Raw genomic sequence first — 25822 nt, 5'->3', positions numbered from 1 at the left:
AAGCTTTTTTTTGCTCTTTAAATGTTCTGTTCCTTTCCACAAACCCCCTCCGCCCCATGCATCTCCCCTTGTCCATTCTGTTCCAGCCACACTGGCTTCCTTGTTGCTTCTCAAGCCAGGAGTCCAGGCAGAGGCTCTGGGCCCTCACCCTTGCTGTCCCCTCCATCTGGAATGCTCTTTGCCTACACATCCATGCTCTCCACCTCCTTCAGATGGTTCGCAAAGGTCACTTTCTCCAGGAGGCCTTCCCTGATCACAACACTTACAGTGACAAGTCTCTCCCTCACCACACTCCCCATCCCTCTCCCGCTTTGTCTCCTGATCATTCCATGCTTTCTTAATTCTACTGAGTCCCTCTCATGAGGGTCCCCTGGGGCTGGGAGGTTTGCTCACAGCTGTGCCCCAGCTGTGTGAACACAAGGCCACCCGGTACATGTGGGTGTTCGATAAATAATTGTTCCAAGAGCAGGTACCCGCAACATGGATGGGCCCCACACCCGCCGCACACCACACAGTCAATAAATATTTGCTCCAAGAAGAAGTGAATGAATTAACGACTTCTCCTAGATTCAATGCTGAAGCAGCCACCTCCTGGGCAAGTCATTGTCACCGTTACTGAGTTACAGCATGTCCCGGCAACACCCTCTACTGTTTCCAAATCAGGTGCACCTTGCTCACTCCGGGTGTGCCTGTGTTACTGTACTGAGTTTTCCAGATGCGTGAGAAGAACCTTCAGGAACCCATGTCTGGGCATCGTAGTGATGATGGTCTCCAGAGACCACATTCAGAGTCAACGAATATGATGAATCACTGAGGTTAGATTTTTGGCAGAACTTATTTGATGTTAGCATTACATCGGAAGTTCTATATACCTTTCGATCATTTTAACCTCCTTTCAGGTTGGAATAACAGTGGGACCGGCTGAATCAATGAAGTGACTGTGGAAATCAGACGTTAACCTGACCTCCTTGAAGTTGAATCTGTGGCCATCTAGGAACAGAACAACTTTGTTTACTCCAAAGAATGCATCCACAATTTTTGAAATTATTTTTTTGACTAAAGGCACTGACCAGTACCAGAAATAGGTTAAGACCGTGTCCTATGTAACCCTACGACTTTGCTCTTCGAAATCCACAAACACCTTTGAGACTCTCAAAACCGTCCATCTCCCTTTCAGCAAAGGTTTAATTGTCTGGAAGCCTGAAGCGTCAGCCCATGAGAGCCTTGAGTGAACAATCCTGCTTCTGTTTAAATCTTGTAGCAACTGAATCACCGACACCTGTTAACTCAGAATTTGGAAATGTCACCAAAAGAGAACATTCTACCAGTACCACAAAACAGATCAAAATGGTGTCTTACGCTTGCAGGTGAGTCAAAGGATCCTTCTTCGAGGTAGATGACAGTGTGCGTACTGTCTTCTTCTAAGGTTATGTTTCAGTTGCTCGTTCCCAAGCTAACCAGGAGAAACTCAGATGCAAGTGTTAACTGAGTTGGAAATTAAATAAGAAGGGCCTGCCTGATCATCAGCGCTGGTCAGAGACAGACAACCTCTGCCTTTTCTGTGGAGATAATGTATTACATTAGTGCCCAAAAAGCTTCTCCGCCATGCTACTGTTCTCTCACCAGGCCTAGCCATTCAGGGAGCAGCTGCCTCTTCTGAATGAGTGAGCTCCGACAAAGGATGCACCCAGGACGCCTGGTCTGGTTGGGTAGGTGGGGAGAAAGCAGAGCGTCAGCCGGACACCAAGTAACTCAGTCTTGGACGATGCTGAAGCTAGCAGAACGCTTCTCCGACGTCTTCCGTGGGCAGAGCCCCTGAAGGGCACAGTGTGCTTTGGGAACACTCTTCAGTTTTGATATATAAAATGTAAAAGCAGAATTTATAATATGATCTACTTGATTTACTGTATCAAAAGCCATTAAGAAAAAAAACAAAAGAGGATCATAAGAAAAGGAGGACCCGTGATCGATGAGCCTAACTGTTTCTGTGAACAGGCGGAGAGGCGGCCAGTCTTCAGTTTTAATGGCGGCTCCGCAGGGAACTGGTCGGAAAGGACAGCAGCGGAATTCAGAGCTGCCTCCTCACACTCTGAATGTGCAGGGACACGCTCACACCGCACGGACGGGCCAGCTGTGTCTTTAGCACTGCGTCGGGCACACCCATGAATGCACTTACGTGTGAATCAGTGCCGGGCATCTTTCCTGATCCTTCCATGGGCAAGTCCTCTGGGATCCTGTGAAATTCTGTGTTTGCACTCTCGGCCAGCTGGGCCCATGCCCGATGAACAAATACTTCCTTATTTGATTTCCCCGTGAGCGTGACTCTCCTTCCGGGGCTGCTGCTCTCAATGCCCTGCTTCTCATCGTGGCGGCCGTATCTGCGGCTCGAGGCCCTTCGCCTTCAGGAGCAGGCGGCCTGGGCTGGTGCTCAGGGAGGACCCGTGGTCACCTTGCCCGAGTCAGGCTGAGCGGCTTTGCTTTGAACATGAGGCTGAGAACTGAGTTCTTGGCAGTGGTAACATTCAGCATTTCAAGAAAAGAAGGCAGAGTATAGCACCTTCTCGAACAGAAGACTGTAATATTGAAATCCTCTGGTGGGAAGAGAAATAGCAGGTTTTTTTCAATCAAATCATCAACTATATTTGTCTTTGCTCTTTTTTTTTTTTTTTTTCATTTTTTGGTAAGTGCTTTTTAGAAAACCCTTAGAGAGTGCAGTAGATGCTAGCAATCTGGAGGAGAGCCCACAGAGAAGCCCGCACGTAATCGACTCGTTTGCCGGTTTTAATGGTCGGGATCTCGGCAGTTCATCACGGACATCGGCTCTGACCGAAACGCGTGTATTTGTGGAATAACCTCCATTACAGGCTGTTATGTCTCCGGACGGTTTGGGAAATGTAAAACAGTTTGATGTTAAGCAGAGGGACATGAATAACACAAGAATTAAAACAATGGTTCTTTTAATTGAATTTTTAAAATTTTCCCTATTCAAAGTTTTAGCACACCAAAAATAACTCAGACTAGGGCTAATGCCCCCCTGCCTTTCTGCCCCCCAGCCCCCATGTCCACCTACACTCCCTTCTATCCTGTTGCTTTCCTGCGCCTCTCCCCGCCCCACCCAGCTCCCTGAGCATGGCCCAGAAGCAGGGTGCCGGGTGCCGGAGGCATGTTTTCAGTGTGGAAGTTGTGCATCCACGACACCTGGAAGACGCCTTCATATGGAATCAAAGTTCCGAACGGAGGGACCCTGAGTGCTTCTGTAAAGATAAATGATCGTGACTTTGCATTTCACTCTGATACGAGAAGAATCGCAAAATCCAGATGTTCAGGAGATAAAAGGTTTCTGCTCTAGCCAGTCATCCCATACAAGGAGATGAACTTGAAACACTGTATTGCCTGATCAGGTTGATTCTCCCATGGCTTCCATCAGCAAAGTGTGATTCTCAACACTGACGGTCAGTAGGTGGGCAGTGACGGCCAGGCCTGACTTCAACACAGATCTTCCCGTAAGAGTAAAATGCAGAGACTAACATTTGCGTCATGCATCAGGCTTGATCTTTTCCGTGTTGCTCCTGTGGACGCCACCTACGATCTTCCTGGGAAGTGTGGTTACGTGCCCCACAATCCAGGCGTGCAGCCGTAGATCCAGACCATAAGTTCCCAGAAAGTTATTACTGTTTTCAACAAACACTACGTGCTGCTTAGTCTTTGCCAGACACGATCTGAAGTGTTTCCCAAACCTTCGCTCATTTAAGTGTTCCACATCCTCGAGAGGTAGGGACTAGAAAATGGAGCTGCGCAGAGGCAAGGAGCTGGCCATGGGCATCGCTGGTGAGTGGCAAAGCTGGGATGTGAGCCGGGATGCCTGCCTCCACTGCTCCCACCCTAAACCCCCGCCGTGGCTGGGCCCGTGGACCCCACACCGGCCACTCTAGGCTGAGCTTCACCCGAGACACAGAAAACATAGGATGGGCACCGAGTACGCATACACATCTCACAGGGGCAGGACTTCAAGGAATGGTGTCTAGCTTGTGTGTCTTCCTCCAGGGATGCAATTTAAACACCTAAAAAGATTGCTTTATGAGCCTTTGAAAAGGTGGCTCAGTGGGTTAAGTGTCTGCCTTCGCTCAGGTCATGATCCCAGGGTCCTGGGATCGAGCCCCGCATCGGGCTCTCTGCTCAGCAGGGAGCCTGCTTCTCTCTCTGTCCCTCCCCCTGCTTGTGCTCTATCTCTCTCAAATGAATGAATGAAATCTTAAAAAAAAAAAAAAAGAAAAAAGAAAAAGGAAGTTAAGGGAAAGAAAACACAAACTGGAGAATTAGCTAGAGCTAATATTAGTGGTGCTCACACCCCGGGTTCATCCCAACCCTTTCTGATTTGGACCAGGTCTGAGTGGTTTCCTGGAGAGATTGCTGGAGCCGCATATATGCCGTTGCCGGCCCTGGGCATTTCCCTGGGCTGGAAGCTGAGGCCGGAGGCCCGGCTCAGAGCCGTCTCAGTGGCGCCAGTGGGCCCTGGTTCACTTGCTCCTACGTGGTGGACTCAGTCTAATAAGGTGGGTGCAGCCAACCCGTGGAATGGAATATTTACTAGTCCAGAAAGTTCTCCAGAACCTATCGTTATTTAAAGAAAGCAGGATGAAGAGCCGCGAATGTGGAATGCTACATTTTGTGTAAGAAAAGAGAAAAAAATAATATGTAATCACATTGCATTATTATATAAAGAAACTCTGTAAAGCTATCCAAGAAATGAATGGAAGTGGTGCTTGCTCTCTCTCTCCCTTGCTGTGTGCGACTCTGTGTTAGTGTGTGTGTGCACAATGCACAGCTGAATGAGTGCGAGCGCGAGCACATGCACGGGTGTGCTTGTGCACATGTGTGTGCATAGATCGGAATGCTGAAGGTGGCAGTGATAGGAGTGAGACTTTCCAAAATATCTTTTTTAATATTGTTTTTATTTCAAATCATATGATTTTAAACGTAAACAAATTTAAGTGATGTGTTAAACAAACCAACAACAACAACAAAAAAAAACAAACAAAAACCAAACAACAGCCCTTAAGGGCAGTGTTCATGCTGGATATGTACAGGATGAATGTAGAATTACAGAAAATTTATGTGCAGAATTCATGTAGGATTAATCTAAGCTCTAAAATCTCTCAGAGCTGGCTTTAAATATGGGCTTTGCCCCCTCCTGGCTGTGTGACTGTCTTTTTTTTTTTTTCTTTTTTTAAAGATTGTATTTATTTGTTTGTCCGAGAGAGAAAGAGCACAAGCAGGGGGAGGGACAGAGGGAAAAGCAGGTGACCAGCTGAGCCAGCGGCCCGATGGGGGACTCAGTCTCAGAACCCTGGGATCATGACCTGAGCCGAAGGCAGACGCTTCACCGACTGAGCCCCCAAGGTGTCCCCATGTGACTGTCTTTAGCAGAGTCTGTCACCTGCACGCAGTTCCTTTTGGGCTCCCCCTTCATTGTCCCCAGGGTTCTGGATGGAGGTGGGGATGGGGTGGGGGGCATGGTGCACTGCCTTGAAAGCTCCCGGCGCTTGGTGTCCTCGGCAGGTGGTCAGCATACAGCAGGGGTCAGACTCCCGCAGGTCTCAGCTCTGCGACCTGGGAGTAGACACGGGCGGTGGTCAGACATCCACGGGGCCACCCTGTCTTCCTTTAGTCGGTAATGTGGCTTCCTTTGCCTTTCTTTTCCCCACCACTTTCAGAGGCCCCGTATGACTGTCCTCGCTGGGTGGGTGAGCTACAGAGTGGGGAGCACCTCCTCTTTGTGGGACCCTCACGTTTGCCCATGATCACAGCATAACTGGCAGAGGCCAAGCCCCAACTCTGGGCTCCTCAGGGACTGTTACTCACGCCGCCCCCCTACCCCCTGCCCGGGCTCTCTACTCTCATCCTATAGCCTCCTGCCCTGCACAGGGTCTCCTCCCGGGGCAAGGAACAGTCTCTGACTTTGCCCTGTTCAGGGCCATTCTCCTGGCACGTTTCCACACAAGTTCTCCCACAAAATGTGTTTTGCAGACTGCTGCCACGGCAACCTGCCCGGTTTCGGGTATCCTGGCCTTCAGCCCGGCTCCTCTCCTCTCCTGCTCCTCTGCGAAGTCAGGCATCTCCGCAAATGGTCAAATCTGATCGGGCCACCATCTTGGCTCTTCGGGGCCCGTCCAAACTTGGTGGCATGCCTGGAGGGTCTCCATGAGGCCACCTACAGGCCCCTGCAAGTGCAGAACTGCTTCTGGTTTGCTGAGTGCCCGCCCCTCCCAGACACCGCGAGCTCTTTGGTCTCCTCCAAACCTTCACATCCCCCTCTGAAGGCTCAACCCCGCTCTTTCCAGCCCAGGCGCCCTCGGCAGGCCTCCCCTGAGCCTCCAGCCTCCATCAGGAGCCCCAGCAGGGATGGTTTCCACCTTCACCCCCCTGGCTGGGCTCCCCACGTGGCCTGGAGCACGTGGAGACTCGTCCTGTGTCCCCGCTGGGTTATGAGCTCTGAGTCAATCCTATTTACCATTTTATCTCATGCTTTACAACAAGCACTCAGTACGTACCTACTGAATTCATGGATTTTAATTAGATCCTTGACACTTTCTGAACACACATCAAATGAATTGATAAGCAGGCAGCCTATGTCATCCCTTGAAGTTTTTACATGAATCATCCTTTGCACAGGTCCTTTTTTGCTCCCTAATTTTAGGTTAAAAGACATGACTTTTTAAAGTACCTAATTAGAGGCAAAACTAACTGTCAAATATGGATCCACTCCAGGCCCAGGGAGCGCTGGGTTCACTAGAGTCCCCCCAAGGCATCCATGCTGGGGGAGGCAATGTCGTCAGGCAATGAGGGGGTCCAGGTGCGGGGAGGCGCAGGCTCCCATCAGCCCAGCTCCAGATCTGCCTTCCCCGTGAGGGAGGAGGAGATGCTGGTAGATCCCAGCCTCAGGGAGCACTGTAAGAGCACAGGGGAGTCTGATGCCAGGACAGCAGCAGCTGCACTCCCATGACAGTCACATATGCATTCTGCCAAGAGGGGCATGGAAGGCTCGTGGCTGTACTTTGGGGCCCAACTTCACAGCAGACCACTGAGGGGGGGACAGGCAGGTCCACGTCTTTCAGGCACCTGGGAAAGCAGAAAGGACTCTGGTCGGTCTCTTACAGGCCCCCTGTCATGCTAATTTGGCCATTCCAAAGACCTGTGCTCCCTCTGACAGCCTTGGGTGCCAGCTTCTGGGTCACTGGCCCAGGAATCATGTCTGTCCCCTCTGGGCACACTTCCTGACACAGTCCCAGGAGCCCACATCCCTCCCTTCTCTGCTGGTCTTTCTACCTGCCTCGTGGCTATCACAGACCTGGAGAAATGTTCCTCCTCCGACCCTTAATCTGGAAAGTCTTTTCTGGGCAGTAACACACCCTTCCCACAAGCAAGCCCTGCTAACCTCACACAGATTTTATGTTTAGGAGACAATTCGTACCTAACAATTATATAGGCACTTTTGGCCAAAGAGCATCAATCCTTCCTTCCCTTCCTGATAGAAGTAAAACTCCTCTACAAAGCTGAGGTATTGTCTAATACAACCAGAAGTGGAATATTGTCTTTTATTTCCAAATCCAACCCAAGTCTATAGGCACGGAGATGTGCCCGCAGCCTGTCAGCGCTTTTCAGGAAGCAAGTCCTTCTCCTGCTGACGTCTGAGAGAGGAGAGACGAGCCTGAATAGCCATAAAAATAACCTGAAAGGGGCGCCTGGGTGGTTCAGTGGGTTAAAGCCTCTGCCTTCAGCTCAGGTCATGATCCCAGGGTCCTAGGATGGAGCCCCGCCTCGGGCTCTCTGCTCAGCGGGAAGCCTGCTTCCTCCCTTCCTCCTCTCTCTGCCCGCTTCTCTGCCTACTTGTGATCTCTGTCAAGTAAATAAAATCTTTAAAAAAAAAAATAACCTGAAAGACGTACCAGTTCCAGGTGTCACGGTATAATTTAAAAAAATCATTACGTTGTCGGGGCACCTGGGTGGCTCAGTGGGTTCAGCCTCTGCCTTCAGCTCAGGTCATGATCTCAGGGTCCTGGGATCAAGTCCCACATTGGGCTCTCCACTCAGCAGCGAGCCTGCTTCCACCTCTCTCTCTGCCTGCCTCTCTGCCTACTTGTGATCTCTGCCAGTTAAATAAATAAATAAAACCTTTAAAAAAAATCATTATGTTCTCTAATCGGTTTTCTGTGTCGCCTCTTGAGATCAGTGATTTCTTCCTGGCTGTGGCGGATTCCAGTTTTGCTGTGGATCCCTACTCAGGGGTTAGTTCAGATTTTTATTGTTTGGGGGGAATATCATGTGAATTCATGAGGTAAGTGAAACATTTACAACTTCAGTGCATTTTTTTAGAAAATGAATAGCAGACACGTCTAATCCTTTACAATAGCATCACGGTTTCTCTTTCTGCTGTTGTTTAAAAACCTGCACCTATTGCAAAAGTCATTTAGTAACTGGTTCTGGGGACCCGATTTGTTGGGACAATGCCCCGTGATCAAAAAGGACAGCATTGTAATCTCCACATCTTGGCGTTAACTAAATTCATTCTCAGGGTTAATTTTTTCCTAGGGCCAGTAAACTCCAGGCAAGAAGGTAAAATAACACATCCAAGGGCCTCAGTTAAATCATTTTCAGACTTCAAATAATGCCTGCTGTTCTCATAACGCTCATAAAAATTTTCAGAAGCTTCCCCCCCCAGCTAATGCACAATTATATGAAATAACTTATTACATGATTTTTCTATAATGTATTCTGAATTTGATAAATTTAGTTTGAAGTAAACATTTTACTTTTAATGGATACAAGTTGAAACATCTCATAAAACTACACAACACCATATTAGTATGCGATAATATGCGATAATATGCGATAATGTTAGAGAATATATAACTCAGGGCACTACAATGTAATATAAACCAGAAAAAAAGGTGACTCCTGATATAATAGGCTTCCTGCCTTTGGGGGCAGTGCACAGATGTATCTCACCATAAGTTAATTCCATACAGAGACAAACTTACAAAATCAGAGAAGCAGAGAATCCTTTTATTTTCAATAACATTACCCTCAACCTTATAATTAACCAATTGCCAGGCCATAGGTACCATGTTTAACTATAGCACCCAAGGCAACGTGAGCCCCGGTGGCGAGGGCAGCCCACTTCGGTGAGCGTGTTGGGAAATGGAGAAGGAGGGAGAGGCAGGCAGGGAGAAGGGGCCAGCAGTCATTTGCCACCAACAGAGCAGAAGTCAGGTCCAAAAACAATACTGTTGAATCCAGTGGTGCCAGAGGTTAGAATTCACTGCTTCTCAATCCCACGTCTAAAGACTCTTGCAATGGTGGCAGGTGGAGGGGAGAGCAGAGGGGAGCCCAGGGGACAGGAGAGCAGGACGCTCGGGGGGTCTTGACTGCGTGGCCACGAGGATCATCTGTCTTCATTTACAAGAAAGGAGGAGGCTGCACTCTGAGCTCTCTGAGCTGCTGTCCAGCAATACGCTTCTCTGAGTCAAAAGGGAACCCAGGATGGTTTTGTTTTGTTTGTTGTTAAACTATCGGGGCCAGGGGACGGATGAGAACGGAATACTGATGGTAAAGAGAAGGTGCAAAGTCAAACTCCGGTACAAAACCAAGCCAAACCTACTCACAGAGAATGTGAACTCCCTAAAAGCACAATTTTAACAAATTGTACTCAAGTTGGCAGCTTCTCCCTGCATTTGCCATAGCCCACAATATGATCAGTTATGGGATCCCCACCCCCACCAAGGAATAAATCTTTTATTTGAAAAAGAAGTAAATTAAAAAATGATGTTTATTTTCCAGCCTCATTGCTGTAACGCATTTTCCCTTGAAGTGAACAATGTTTCTATATAGAGACATAAAAGAGGGTTTTTCCCGTAAGAAAAACAATATTCCTAACACTAACAGTGTGTCATTGAAGATGGCCATCCGGCATGCCACCGCGAGGGGCTCCGTGGCCTCCTTCCCGGGAAAGCTGAAGACTATTACAAAACCCCAAACATTTAAAGCCTTTGGAAAATGTTCAAAGAGCACACGCCAAGTGAAGGAACATCTACTCAAGAAAGTCTATGGAAATTTGTTGGGAAGGCCCATGTCTGTGGTATTTGGGCTGTGGTAGCATCTCTGTCCCGGGCTCAGTGGAGTGGAGACTTCACCCTGGGCAGCTCCTGCCAGAGCACAGGGCTCCCCTCCCCCAGCTTCTAGTCACACAGCTTTTGTTCCCAGGGGAGGACCTTAGGGTTTCTCATTCTGCTCCCAGCTGCCTGTGTCCCAGGTGAGTGCAGCTTAGAGGCAGTCTCCTTCCTTTTGCCCAGACCTTCCCATGGGACACAGGCTTTATCTACCTCGCACATAGCAGGCTGAGAGCACTGGGCCCAGGTGCCCTCCTCTAGCTGGAAAGGGGTGGTTCCATACCAGGAAAGGCAAGTAAGGGGGACCCCCTGTCTGCCCTTCACACCTCCTCTCCCACAAGCTCACAGCTGCCAGAGCGGAGGTGTTACTCAGAGAGAAGCTCACCACTGTCCCACCATTAGCCTCTGAGCCCTGGGCTCAGAGATCGTACTGGGGGGAGAAGCAGGCCTAACCCACATGGCTCCTGTCTCTGCCCAAGGCACTGACTTCATCTGCAGCAGGGCCTAGAGAAGTGTGGGGGCACTCTCAAGACCAGTAGAGGTTGTGGTGAGAGGTAACTGGGGAGACATTCATGATTTTAATGAAGACACAGCCTAGACTACAGCTGGCTAGCCTGCAGGAGGGAACCAGGAAATAAGGCAGCTGGCGGGAGCCCTCCTAGGGTCAGAATATCAAACATGACCTCAGAAACTTTTCCTTTAAAGGAGCCAGAATTTGATTGGATTAGTTTGTGAAGCAATTTGTGCCCCAGGGCATTGTTGAAAACAACTGAGCAATCAGCCAGCAAGGCACTAGTGTAGTCTAACAGCTACGGGTGGACAAGAAAAGCAGGAAAAGGGCCCCACCAGCACCACTGCCTCCCAGGGTGATGGCACACCCAGAACTGTGTGGTCTCTCTCTAAGGAGACTTAGCAGAGGCTTGACTCTGTGTGTGTGAGAGAGAGAGAGAGAGAGAACAGGTGTCACTAAAATAACGCAGCCAGTAACAGTGAGAACAAATAAACAAGCAAATATGATAACAGGCCCTGGGCAGGGGGAGGATCAGTATTGAGTTCCTATAATATATCATCTGAAATATCCAGTTTCCAACAAAAAAACTGTGAGGCATGTAGGAAAACAGGAAAGTATAACCCATGTCCTGAGGATGGGGAAGGGGAGGGAAAGCGGACAATGCGCAGGCAGCAGAAAGTGCTGGTAAGAACACCCCAGTGTCAGAGTTAATGCGGTATTTCAAAGTAGCCGTAAGTATGTCCACAGAACTACAGGAAACCATGGCTGAGGAAGTACAGGAAGGTGTGATGACGTTGCATCACATGGAGAGTATCAATAAAGGAAGAGAAACCATGGAAAAGAACCAGGTGGAAATGATGAAGGTGAAAAGCGTGATAAAAACTTGGATAGGGCTCAACAGGACCTACGACCTGGTGGGAGCAAGAGTCCAGAAACTCAACATCTTACAGGCTGATAGAGGTTTTCAAGCTGAAGAAGAGAGAGGAAGAAAAGAAAACGGAAAAATGAACAGAGCCTCCAAGAAAAGTGAGCGATCATTAAGCACACCAACATACAAAGGAAGTGCTAGAAAGACAGAAAAGTGAAGAAAAAATAATTCAAATTAATAATGGCTAAAACTTACCCAATTTATTCAAAAACAATAACCAATTATCTACATACCTAGAAAGCTCAATGAATTCCAGATCTGATAAACTCAGAGACCCACAAACGGACATCTCATAGTAAAAATGTTAAATGTCAAAGACAAGGAGAAAATCTTCAAAGTAACAGAAAAACAACACACATGTAAGGGAACCCCAGCAAGTTAACAGCTGACTTCTCAGCCAAAGCAATGGAGGCCAGAAGGCAGTGGAATAACATACTCTAATTTCTTGAAAGAAAACAAAACTATCAACAAAATTCTATTCCCAGCAACAGTATACTTCAAAAATAAAGAGAAAGTTAAGACTTTTCCTAAGGCAAAGACTGAGATATTTGTTGCCACAAGACCCATTTAATGAAAAATACTGAAGAAAGTTCTTGGGGCAGAATACTATGATTCTAATACACATAAGCAAAAACCACTGGTAAAAGTAATTATACAACTGTAAAAGACACTATAATGAATATTTTTCACCTTTCTTGGCTCACCTAAAAAGCAGTTGCATAAAATAATTTTATAAAATAATAGGTACACAATGTGTCGTTGGACCTGTAACATATAGAAATATAATAGAACCATAATATATTTGCCAACAATAGCACAAAGGAAATGAGTAGGGGCAGAGCTATAATTGCCAAGGAAATGATGATGGTAAAGTAATAATTATAAGAATGTGTGTTTGAGTTTGTAATACAATAGATGTAATACATATAATGATACCACAAAAGAGGTGGAAAGGGAACAGAGCTATATAGGAGTGACAGTCCTATATGTCACAGGAATTAAGTTAGCATAAATTTGAAGCTGCTCTGAGAAGTTAACATGTATATGGTAAATGGTAGAGCAACCACTAAAAAGTAACTCAAAAATATAGTGACCACTTTACATTGATTAGGACAGTTATCATCAAACAAAACAAGCAAACAAACAAACGAAAACAACAAAAACAAAAACAAACCACAGAAAACAGCAACTGTTGACAAGGATGTAGAGAAATTGGAGCCTCCGGTCTTGGCTGGTGGAAATGTAAAATGATGCAACTACGTTGGAAAATGACATGGCAATTTCTCAAGACTTTAAACAGTTTCACTTGTGTGTGTGTGTGTCCAGAAGAAGCAGACAAAGTGGTTTAAACAGGCATTTGTGTGCCCAGGCTTATAGCAGCCAATAGTCAAAAGGTAGAAACTACCCAGATGTCTGCTGATGGATGAATGGATAAACAAAGTGCAATGTATACTTAAAATGGAATGCTATTCAGAGTGGCTGAAATGGTAAATTTTATGGTATGTATATTTTACCACAATAAAAAAAGAATTGTATCAAGAGAGGAAAAGATAAAAAGAAAACATGCCAGTCTTACTCAGTCGCTATTCCTGCTGAGAGCATTGAGTATCGGTTCCTATCAGCCCTTGAGAATAAGCACCTAAGAGAGTCATTTTATTCTTCAGGTGTGGCTTTATAAATTTAGTCTCATGATGTGAAGCCCTCTCCACTGCTCCCCGCTCTCCAATTTCCTATTATTAACCCCCACCCATGTTTCCTTTGTATCTAACTGAATTTTAAGGGATATGCATGCCTCTCTTAAACATCAAGGAGATTACCTGATAATACCACTAGTTAACAGGCACCTTTGGTTGAGAAACCACAGGAGAATCAGGGGACTCCTGGGATCTACTGGGGAATCTCCTCTGTGTGCAGAGACATTACGTCAAGCCTTAAATTCTGGTTGCTTTCCCAGTGTTATAAAAAATAAAAATTGGAATAATCTTAATAATGGTTATTATTGAAGAAGAAGGCAGGCAACTTAGACTGGGACCATATAGAGAGAATACTACTTGTAATAAAAAATGAGAGACATAGCCTGATACAGTAGAAAAAGCAACAGGTTTGATATCATAAAGCCAAAATATGGAGTGAAAATAATCATTAATGAAATTAAAATTAATTTAATGAAATTAAAATTCTACATTAGAAAATATTTACTCAGGAGTGCCTGGCTGGCTCAGTCCGTTAAGTATCTGGCTTTGGCTCAGGTCATGATCTTGGGGTCTTTGCTTTGAGTCCTGCGTGGGGCTGCCTGCCATCAGGGGAATCTGATTCTCCCTCTCTCTGTCCCTCTCTCTGCCCTCCCCTCCACTCATGCTCTCTCTCTCTATAATAAGTAAATAAAATCATTAAAAAACAGAAAGTATTCACTCAATGTCAAAGAGGAGAGAAAAAGAGGAATAGACAAAAGAGACATGAGATATATGAAAACGAAAGGGGAAATCGTAGGCATAAATCTAACTATATTAATAATCACATTAAATGTAAATAGATTAAACAATCCACCAAAAGCAGAGATTGTTAGAATAGACAGAAAAACAAACAAAACATGATTCAACTATTCTTTGTCTACAGAAGACACACTTTCAATTCAGATACAAATAGGTTTAAAGTGAAAGACTCAAAAAGACACATCAGGCAAACAGCAACCACAGGAAAGTAGAAATAACTATAATAATATCAGACAAAATATACTTTAAAACAATAACAACAAAATAACTGTAGAGATTAAGAGGGACATTTTATAATGGTGGAAAGGTCTAGCCATCAGAAAGCTGAAACAATTACAAAGACATGGGCATCTAACAACAGAGCACGGAAATACATGAAGCAAAAACTGACAGAATTGAAGACAAAAATGGAAAATTCAACAATAATAGTTAGAAAGTTCAATACCCCAGTTTCTTTTCTTTTTTTTTTTTTAAGATTTTATTTATTTATTTGATAGAGAATGAGTGAGAGAGAGCATGAGACAGGAGAAGGTCAGAGGGAGAAGCAGACTCCCCAAGTCGCTGTGAGCCTGATGCGGGACTCGATCCCAGAAGTCCGGGATCATGACCTGAACCGAAGGCAGTTGCTCAACCAACTGAGCCACCCAGGCGCCCCCAATACCCCAATTTCAATGATGGATAGAACAATGAGACAGAAAATCGACAAGGGAATAGAAGAATAACAGTATAAACCAACTCGATCTAACCCATATGTACAGAACACTCCTCCTAATGGCAGCAGAGAACAGTCTTCTCAAGGGCACTTGGAACATTCTGCAGGATGGACCATCTGCTAGGCCATAAAACAATCTCAGTGACTTCAAAAGAATAAAATGAGTAAAAATGATGGAAAGCATTTTCTCTGGCCATGATGGGATAAAATTAGAAATTAATAACATGGAGAAACTTGGAAAATTCACAAATAGGAGAAAAATAAACAACACAGTCCCAAACAACCAAGGAGTCAAAGAAGAAGTAAAAGGGAAATCATAAAATACTTCCAGATGAATGGAAATAAAGATACAACACATCAAAACTTAACAGGTGCAGGTAATGCAGGGCTTGGAGGGAAATTTATAGCTGCAAATGCCTAGATCAATAAGGCAGAAAGGTCTCAAATCAATAACCTAAGCTTCCCCTTAAGACACAGGAAAAAGAAGAGCCAACTGCACTGGAAGAAGGAAGGGAATCACAAGGATCAGAGTGGAGATTACGAAAATGGAGAAAAGAAAGACAGTACAGGAAATCAGTGAAGTCAACCCTGGAACACGAAATTTCCAACAGCATCATTCACCATTGCCCAAAGCTGGAAATAACCCAATGTCCCTCAGTTGGTGAATGAACAGACAAAACATGGCATATCCATGAAATGGGGAATTGCTCATCCACAAAAGGGAATGCAGAAGTGACACCTGCCACAGCGTGGAGAACGTTATGTTCAGTGAAAGAAGCCAGACAGAAAAGACATGCATGATGTCATCCCATTCACACGACAGTCCAGGATAAGAAAACTGATAGAGACAGATCAGATTCATGGTTGTTCAGGAATGTGGGAGGGAGAGGGGCAGGCGGGTATGGTACAGAGCAAAGAGCATGAGGTTTCTTTCTGAAGTAATAAAAGTGTTCTAAAATCGACTGGTGGTGGCTGTACGTACCCATGAATATGGCAAAACCCATGGAGTTCTGTGTTTCTAACGGGTGAATTATACCTCAATAAAGCTGTTGCTAAAAGGTATAACCTCACTTAGAGGCTGCTGACATTAGCACATACACAGTACGTGTTTACATACAGTACCTTTTTGAGGTAACATCATATCGAATATAAGAAATCAGAGGGTGGGAAGAAAATGAAAATACCTCTTATTACTCAATATATTATATGCATCGGGGATTGGAAAGAATTGGATAGTCCGATTCAAATTTAAATTATCTTTCACTGCAGGGGTGCCTGGGTGGCTCAGTGGGTTAAGCATCTGCCTTCACCTCTGGTCATGATCTCAGGGTCCTGGGATCGAGCCCTGCATCGGGCTCTCTGCTCAGCAGGGAGCCTGCTTCCCCTGCCCCACACCCCCCTGCCTGACTCTCTGCCTACTTGTGATCTTTCTGTCAAATAAATAAATAAAATCTTTTAAAAAATGATCTTTCATGGCAGATTACATGGTACATCCTATACAGTTCTAAGGATTTTATTTATTTTGGAGAGAGAGAGAGAGCATGGACACGTGTGCGCACAATGGGGGAGGGACAAAGAGAGAGGGAGAGAGAGAGAATCTCAAGCAGGCTTTGCCACGAATGTGAAGCCCTAGGTGGAGCTTGACGAAGGCCTCCATCTCATGACCCCAAGATCATGACCAAAGCCAAAATCCAGAACATGATGCTCGACCAAATGAGCCCCCCCAGGCATGCCCACCCCCATCCTATGCAGTTTTATACCAAGTTTTAGAAGGATCATGCTTGGAGTCCAGTCGTGCCCAGAACGAAATCCCACCTTCCACTGCATTTAGCAAGTGTGCCATCACAGGGAGTATTTTGTCATTGGCTCATCTTCGCTCTCAAAATAACATTTAAACATTCAACTTACTAGTGTCCTTGGCCCCCTAGAAGGACCTCTGAGGAAAAGTTACCATTTAGTACTTATCTGCGTCTTTCCCTCGGACAGAGGGTGAGGTGGTCCTGCTGATGGTTTGTAATGGATGTCGGTGAGTGAAAGTGACGGGTTTGAAGCGAGTGAAAGTGACAGGTTTGAAGCGCTTAGTGAGGCAAGGTGGTCGGCAGCCCAGGCTGGGAGAGCGTGGCTCTTCCACTTCGACTTGTTTTGTGTAACACTGGCATTCTGCCAGTATCCTAGCCAGGAGGACAGGGACAGAGGTCCCATTTGTAGAACTGAATTCTTTTGTGCCTCATAGGTGAGAGTTGCCCAGTGACATATCCTGCATCTGAGGAACGAACAGGTCATTCTAAAGCATCACTCTGTTCCAGGCAGACAGAACGACCGGTATTTTGTTCAAACAAAGGTGCTGACTTCAGCCGTCTGGGAGTGAACGCCTAGGAATACAGGGAAGCCACTGCAGTCTGAGGGCCCCGAGCTTTTTGCAGGTGCTTCTCCTTCTTCTCTCATGGTGTGCAGAGCCAAAAAGCCAACAACACAATGAATCACGGTCGCTAGACTTTGCATGTTTTCCAGAGACTTCTGGGAATGCTGGGCAGTGGGCAGTTCTGCACCAATCCAAGCTTGGATGACGCAGTTTTCTCGGATGCTACAAAACCTGCTTTGTTGAATTTCTAACATGTTCTGATGCCGTGCTTGGTTACATACAGAAGTCAGTAAGATCGTCTCTGCCCTCCCAAAAGTCACAGTCTGGAGAGGAGAATGATCTACTCTTCCCGCATGTGTGTCCCTTTGACTGTGTGTGTGCAGGTGGGTTCCTGTGTGTGCCTGTATATATGTGTGTGCACATGTATGTGTGCGTGTGTGTATGGAGTGGGCTTTGGGAAGACTTCATGGACTGGAGGTGGGTCTTGGAGAATGACTGCCAGAGAGACTATGGGAGAGAGATTCTGCAAGCTGAAGGTCGTCACGAGCCATAAAGAGGATGCCGTGGGGGGACGCTTGGGCAGTGTGACCCTGGGTCTCTCAGCTCCAGTGCATGGGGGAGGGCTGGAGGATATGGCTGGGAGGCAGAGTGGGCCAGATCAGCTGTGTAGGAGTAAGGTATACCTTCTATCACGTGGTGAACAGTACTTGAGCCCCTGATGGGTGGAGCTACTCAGGGCCAGGGTCAAGGTTGGGTGAATTCAGAATGTGCCCGGAGGCAGAGGCTGCTTTGGAGTAAGGTCCCTGTGCAACTAAGGGCAAAGGAAAACCATGCAAAGCAGAAAACAGGTACATTTTTCAAAGGCAGTTTTCCACGGACACCGTGCCCTTCACCCATTTCCCTGTGACAGTGACCATGTTTTACTTACAATGAAGCCAGAGCACGTTCCCTGGGTGCTGACGTCAATGGGCTTTTTGCCTGAATAAGGACCCCCCAGCGGACCCTAAGGGACTGATTCTAATCTCCAGCACGTGGGCTGGCAGCATTCCTCCATGATCTGGATGGCCGGCAGCCACATGCGTCCGTGGAACGACGCTGCGCTTCTAGGGGACACGCATACACACAAACCCAGCACAGAAGGGGGACCTTGGCAGGAACATTTCAGAAATCTCTGTGAGTGTCCAGACAGGGACTTGTTCGGATCCACTAATTGCCGTGGGAGAGTGACGGCGTGAGGCGCACTGGTGAATGTGCTGAGCTGACAGACACTGCAAAATTCAAAGGAGTGAAAAGCGAAACAGGACAAAGGCAGCCGTCAGTCATGCACCGGGAAACCGGAGCCGGCAGCTGGCCTCTCTCTCAAGGGAGCAGCAGCCTCCACGTCATCCATCATCCGAGGAAGGAGCCCTGCCTCCCGGCTCGCTACAATAATGCGCTCCCTCTTTCTCTGATCTGTGCTAGAAACCCGTGAACGCGGGGACTCTGATATCCTCACTCCACGGGATCTAACCCCCCGGCCCGGGACTTGCCCCAGGAAAGGTCAGACCCTGAAAACAAACAGATTGACGAGAACCCCCTGCAGAAATCTTCAGTAGCCCCTAAACGCCGGGAAGCCCACGGCTCTTCAGCGTGGCCACGCGACCTGAAATGCTCCAGACAAACCCGAGGGAGTCTTTGAGAAGTCAAGGGCTTCCTTCACTTACGCACAAAACACCAGCTCCCTTTGGAGGGGGAAGGTTGTGTTGGCCGGAAGGACAGGGCTGGTGGGTTGTTTGTGACCTTGCAGATAATTACTTCTGATCAGACAAAAATCCCCTCCCCGAGGGGCACAGTGTGAGTTCGCAGTGTGGCCTGCGGGCGCCCTGTCTACACCTGATGTGGGGTTCTGCGGTTGGAATGTGGGGCTGGTGCAGCTGTTGTCCTCGCTTCCTGTGGGCACGGCACGGCAGGCGGGACAAAAGAAGTTACAGCAACACAGACGCTGATCTGATGCTCTTTTGGGACCACAGATACGAAATATTACACGTTTGTACGCCCGCAACCGTCCAATTTGCTGTTACTCCAAGATCATGCTGTACCTTGCTTGCTCTTCGCTCTGTAAATCTCAGGCTTAGGCCAAAAGCAATAAAATGTGATTTGACCTTCCACGGGAACGCCCATCTCCCCATTCTCCACCGCCTGACCATCACTCCATCCGGTAGCCGCCCCTCACTCCCTCAGGTGCCCTCTGCCTGACCCTTGCGCATGGCCCGGGATGGCATGGGAATTGCGAAGCTGACTGGCACCCATCCAGCCCATCTCTCCTTGTTTTCAAAGCCCTTGAATTTCTCTAAGAAGGAGTGGTGGCGGCTAGTCCCATCGCAGTGAGGGTGTGATTCCTCATGTCACAAAATCAGATCACCTGAACGGACGGAGCCATCAGTCCCAGGAGTCGTCGAGTCATGGAACACACAGCTTCCAGCATTTTCTCTCACACCCAAACATACTCTCACACGTGCACCAAGGAGAGAGTAAACTCAGCTGCAGCGCTGTCACACACAGCATGATGTTGTCCCTCACAGAGAAATCCCGTATACGGTTGGGAACAGACTCAAGCCCGCAGGCTCTGGGCCAGCCGACACTGTGGGTGTCGTTGGCTGTGGTCCTTGAGCAACGCCCACTGCCAAACGAACAGACGCACACAATGGTGACAGCTCTGGAGGGACCTGCTTTGCCCCTTCAGAGAATGGGGGAGTAGCATGGTGACCGGGAAAGAGTGGGAGAAGGAGCCCAGGGTCACCCGTGACCATTGTCTGCGAACCAACACCCACCATCGCTCAGGCCGAAGAGGGAGCCGGTGTGTGGGCAGGGTGACTTCAAGGAAAGCTGGCAGCAGAAACAATAAGGGCGGAAACTTCCCTGAAACCCTGGTTTTCCTTGAATGGGCTCCTTTCCAAGAAGAGTTCACACAGAGTTCACACACCGTACCCTGTTTGTCACAGCTAAGATCCTTCGGAGACATCTGTCCTCCCTACCACACCTGCAAATTCACCAACGTGTTGACTGTTGAGGAGGGAAGTGAAACCAATGGGATTTGATCAACAGCAAAAAACCCTGTGGATTAGGTTTTGTGAATAGGTTTCACAGAACAGGAAATACCCCTGTTTTCAATCTCTACGAGAAGAGTCCGAGGTTAAATAAACACACAAAGAGAGGCAAAACCAAGCAGATGCACGGAAACACCTCTCCTAATGATGAGCTTGACCATCCCACACTTCGGGTCAAGGAAGACGAACAGACACCCTGTAGAAAAACACAGCCAGTTAACCCCGTCCCCAGCTACAGGAAGTCCATAGCCACATACATGATTGTAGTGTGTGTCCGCGGTTCCCTCGCTCTCCAGGTTAACCCGATTCTGTCTGTGCCTGTTAAATTCTTTCCTTTCAAAGGGCATCCCTTTTCTACTGCAGGCCCTGCTGTCCTTGTGGCCACTCACGTCTCAAGGGCAAACCTCCGTCTCACAGCAGGTGGCCCCCTGCCTCCCAGTGTCCAGCACTTCCCCAGCCCCACGATGGTGCCCCTGGGGACAGGACTCAGGGATTCTTGTGAACCTTTCAAAGGCAAAACCTTTTAAACCAGAAATGTTGCTTTTGACTTTGTTATGTTTCCCACAGTACTAGCATGGTACCAAATCCCGTGCAGGTCTTCAAAAAATACTTTTTGGGGTGGTGCGACAAATTCCATGAATTCAAGGGATTGTTCAAATAATTTGATATGATACAATTGTGTTATATCACATATAACCAACAGTAACGGGACCTTTAGCTGGAAAATGATTCATCTACAGCTTCTGGTTGTAATTCATCTGAAATATAAGATGGCTGTTGTCATTTAGGATATAGGTAATTTTGATGAAAGGCAAGGTATAGAGTCTATTTTTTAAAAAGATTCCCTAACTTTAAAAATATGACAATTGCCTTTGCACAGTTACTATAATAACTAAAACTGTCCTTTGCTGAAGGATGGAGGCTTCACTCAAAGATGGCGGATTTTTATTCATTTGGATTCACACTGAGATTGCTTCCGGTAACACAGGTAATGACAAGAGAGAAGGAAGAGCGGACAGGGCCATGCCTCTCCCAGAACTTGGAGGTGAAGGAAGTGTTCCTGGTACACAACGCTAATAACATCAGTGGTGGAAACACATCGCAGGAAAAATCAGAGAGGGGCTGACATGATGTAGTGGTTCCAGAAAAGCACATTCTAGCAATGCGCGTGACTCTGCACAGAGAAGAAGGGGTAGAGTCGGAGAAGCAGAAGCATTTCTACCACCAGCAAAACGTCCCCAGCTGGGCAACAAGAGGACCTCAGGGATGTTAACTTGGTCTGAGTGAAACAACCTTCACTCGTTGCCGTTCGCCCTCATTCTGCGCTCCCCAAGCAGCCTTCTGATGACATATTGGTTTTTGAGATGTCTCAATATCAGGAAGGAGTTTTCCATGGGTCCCGGGCAGGAGCTTTCTGGCTCTTAGACAGGGCTTACTGCCATTATGAGTCAATGAATTAGTGTTCTAATAAGTACTTAAGGTCACATTCTGATGTCCCACAAGGCAATTGGTACCGTATAGTTTCTGACCCCACTCAGCTAGATACAGGGATTAGAACTGGAGTCAAAGTCACTGTCCCACCCACTCTATCCTGTCTCCCATCCTAATGGTTCTCTTCGTCCTCAGGGTTGACATTCCTCCCTGTTCAAACTTCAAACTGCAGTTAAGTGAATACATTTTGCTAGGAGCCTCCTGTCAGCCAGGATAAGAAGGGAATCTTGGAGGGCTCTTAATTCTCATTATCTAATAACAGAATCCTCTGGGAACTAGTATGAAGGATATTAAAATCCTATCTTCATTTGCCATTTAGACTTTAGGGAGAAAAAAGCTTGTGAATAACAGTTTTACATGGTTTCATTCAAGGAAAAGCAGATTTTTCACAAGGGTTTTTCCAAGATGACACATTCTTCTTAGACTTAACCCAGGGCTCTCCCTATCAGAGTAGGTGATTAAGAATTTACTGAAGTTTTTGGAAAATGTTAACCCTGTCGTCCTCCCCAGGGATGCTAGCATACAAAAGCTGTGATCCGAAAGCCAGCTGCTTCAAACAGAAAATATTTCCCCGTGGAAACAGTAGTCTTAAAATTATGGGAATTCCTGGGGAAGTCCAGGGAATCCTCTTTGATCCTGAATGTGGCTGAGGCGATGCTGATGGTAACATGACCTAACACCAGGTTCGGGATCCCGGACCTGAGCCGGGCGCTGCAGCGGCTCCCTCAGCCCTGCCCTGGTCCTGCTCCCGAGTGGGATTCGCTGAAGAACTAAGTCCCTGGGTGCTCTGCCCCACCCCCGCTCACTGAGGTCCCACAAGGGCTGAACTGGGACTCAAAGGTCTTCCATGGTGTAGGAAGCTAGCTTCCCTGAGCCTTAGAATTCACGTCTCGATGCCGCAGGTGGACAGCTCCTTTGTAAATTACCAAACAACCTCAGTTTCAAGGGAATCCTGTTGAGGTCTGCAAAGAATTGAATCACAAATGAAATTCTGAAATGGATTTCTTGGAGCCACCTTTACTGTATTTTTACGGTTTCCTTTCCTTGTTTTTTTTCACTCTTACATGAAGTCTTGGTTAGTAGTGGTCAATGATGCTCCCCTCTTCCAGGCTCATGGGCGACCTAGCTTTAATGTTTCCTAATTCTTCAAATGCGTGATCTTGCTGTCACCGTGTTTCGGTTATAGTTCACTCAGATTTTAGTCCAACCTCTTGCCAGTCTTCTCTGTTCCCTTCTCCCACAAATATCTCCTCCTTGCCCATGCTAATCTTCCTTTAAAAATACCCTTTCCCTTACGATGGGGAGCGGCGGTGGAAATTGTCTACTTCTCTGCTGTCCCGTCAGAAGCCACTCAGCAAGTGTGGCCACCGGTAGTGTGAGGACATTTGTATCGGTTTCACACCGGAATTCAGTTTGACACTGGAATTGAACTGTGTGTGTGTGTGTGTGCAGCTTCCTAGGCTCTTTCTCCCTTTACAGCATCTGGACAGGAGGCAGGAGCTGCCTTTTCCTCTGATCAAGGCTGAACAGAAGGTGCTGATTTTGCTCTTGATCCTCCCACAGACAGGAGAAAATCTCCCCTGGCTGTAAGATGTCACTGTTTGCTGCTGGTAGAATTCTGTTGATCTGTCCTGCCCCAGGTTCAGAAACAAAACAGATAGACCATCCTGACCCCCACCTGCGCTGTCCGCTATCATCCAATCCTTTGCTCTGCACCATGAAGCTCATGGACACGTTCTGCCTCCGTTCCTCCTGCCCTTCTGCCCTGGGAACTCTCAGGCTCTCCTTCGGCTCCTGCACTGAAGGGCCCTTGTCAAGGTCACCAGTCCCCACGGGATCTACTCCCCCATGTCCTGCCACCAGCTCTCCTGTGTGTTTGCCAGTTGTTGGCTTTCTTCTTGAAACACTTCCACCTCTTGGTTCCTGGGCCATCTTAACCCAGCCTCCTCCTCCTGCAGCCTCCTCCTCCCCCAGCCTCCTCCTCCCCCTAGGGGACCGAAGTTGGCAGCACCTCGGTCCCCGAATGGGCCCATTTCTCAGGGATCCCCTGGCGGTGCTCCCTAGGGGGTCTCAAGCAGCACACAGATCTCAAATGCCACACCTGTCTATGATCCCAAAGTATCTGCAGCCACACGTGTCCCCGGAGCACCACCACCACGCAGTCCACCGGCCCCTCCGTGGCTCTGGGGTAGTTACATGGCTTCTCACTCCTAGTGTGTCCAAAACACAGTTCCCGTGTCCCTTGCGGTGCACACTGCGTCTCCCCCGCCCTGCCCATCAGGACAAATGCAACCTGGACAGAAAACCAAACCCAAAGAGATCAGTCAACCGGGACTCTGCCTTCTCTCTCTCTCTCCTTGTACTTCCGTCCAGTCTACCAGCTAGACTCGCCAACGGTGTCTTCCAAAGGGGATCCCCCGCCACTTCCCCGTTCTCACGCTGCCCCCATGCCCCACGCTGCGCCACCTGTCCACCTTCATTCAGGCTCCGCCTCCCCACCTGCTCCCGGTAGCTTCCTTCATGGAAGACCCAGGGGTCTTCCTAATTACCAATGGATCATATCACTCTTCTGCTTCACATTCTCTCATGCTTCCCCAGCACGTGGGGACCCAAGCCTGTGGCCTTCAAGGACCTTCTGACCCTGCTCCTCTCTGCCCCTGCGTCCTGCTCCCCCCTGCTGCCCTGCCCCGCACGTTGGCTGCCTGGCCTTCGTGGCTCAGACTTGCCTCCCCCTTCCCGTGCCTGCCCAGGAGCTCTTCCTCCTGTCCTCACGGAGGAGCGACGCACGCTGACATGTCACCACTGAGGTCACGTGTGGTCTCCGAGAGGCCCCCGTGGGTTCGCTCTTCCCCCACCCTTCACGGTGTGGATCCATCCGCACAGGCTCCCGTTCTGACTCGCTCGCTGTCCGTTCCCCAGCCAGAGCGGGAGCTCGTGCACGTGTAGTCCCGGAACCAAGAACCAAACTCGGGTCAGGCAGGGGCTACAGATATTTACAGAAGAATGAACGGCCACGGCCACATGAGCCACGCTTGCAGCAAAATGGAGCTTTCCGCGGCCCGACGCAAAGTCCTTTTGGTTTTATAAATATACAAAACTAGACAGCTACGAAGTTATGAGTTCCATGTCACAAACACGCCTAAACCCACCAACTCATCTCTTTTCAGCATAGCTACCAGCTTCTCTGCTTTAGAAACAGAGAAAAGCTCGTTTCTTTTGTACTGAAGGAACTTCGCCTCTGAGATTCTAATAGTCCCATTTCACGAAAAAGGTCAAGTAAATTAGGAACTCTTTGCTGGATATTTTGTTCTTCCATAAAACCATCAGATAAAAGTATGTAAATGATTTTTGCGTTGAAAATGCCCGTGCTTGATAGTGATTAGGGACGTTATTCTTTGCTGTAACATTAAAATACTAATTGGGCAGCGGTATTAATCAAGAAGGTGTCTGACTTAACTTCAAAAAATAAAAGAGGCTAAATAGAAAAAAGAAGTGAAAGAAAAAAGCCATGCAGGTGTTCTGGAAAATTCAGTAAGCCCACCATTCCAGAACACTATTCTACACTGAGAACTCTCCTATCTTTTCTGTCCTGGACACATTTTGTGGGCATTTTGCCAAGAAGACCCCCGCCCGGGAGGAGGTGAGGATACCAGGAAGGGCGAGAAGAGCCCCGAGGGCTGGCGCATCACAGCAGGGACCCCGCGTACCTGCTGAGTGGCAGGACTCCCCTCTGCCTTCCGCTGGGTCATCGCTCATCTGCCCCCAGGAATCCGCGCTGCTTCTCAGAGTCAGCAACGCCGGTCCTCTGCTCCCACTTCTCAGTGTGAATGGACAGCAGCTGGCTGGAAGGGACAACAGGATAGGATATTAATGTCGACGACTCCTTGCCACTAGGATCAGGAGCAGGGCTCTGCCTGGAAGCCTCCAGCAACAGATGGGGCGTGTGTGAGACGGGCTTGATGGGACGAATGCCGTCGTGATGCACGAGGCTTGAGAACCACTGTTCTAGATGCGTACCCTCAGGGGAGCAGCCTGGTGGGGAAAGCATGAAGGAGCAGATCGACAGTGCCCTTC

At 47.8% G+C, this 25822-nt stretch overlaps 1 protein-coding gene across 1 annotated transcript in view; it reads right to left on the bottom strand.

Moving 5' to 3' along the window:
• The window catches only part of LOC111158707 (phosphodiesterase 10A), a 570570-nt gene that overhangs the window by 308160 nt on the left and 236588 nt on the right, over nt 1-25822 (bottom strand). Inside the window, exon 2 of the mRNA XM_022520920.1 lies at nt 25456-25590. Coding sequence (XP_022376628.1) covers nt 25456-25590 — 135 coding nt within the window. The remainder of the gene's footprint in view (nt 1-25455; nt 25591-25822) is intronic.

This window comes from Enhydra lutris, unplaced genomic scaffold (genome assembly GCF_002288905.1).
Source record: "Enhydra lutris kenyoni isolate GAN:26980312 unplaced genomic scaffold, ASM228890v2 scaffoldscaffold62, whole genome shotgun sequence".
Taxonomy (NCBI): Eukaryota; Metazoa; Chordata; class Mammalia; order Carnivora; family Mustelidae; genus Enhydra; species Enhydra lutris.
Note: the sequence above shows the minus strand (reverse complement) of the source record. Positions and strands in the feature narration are given on the sequence as shown.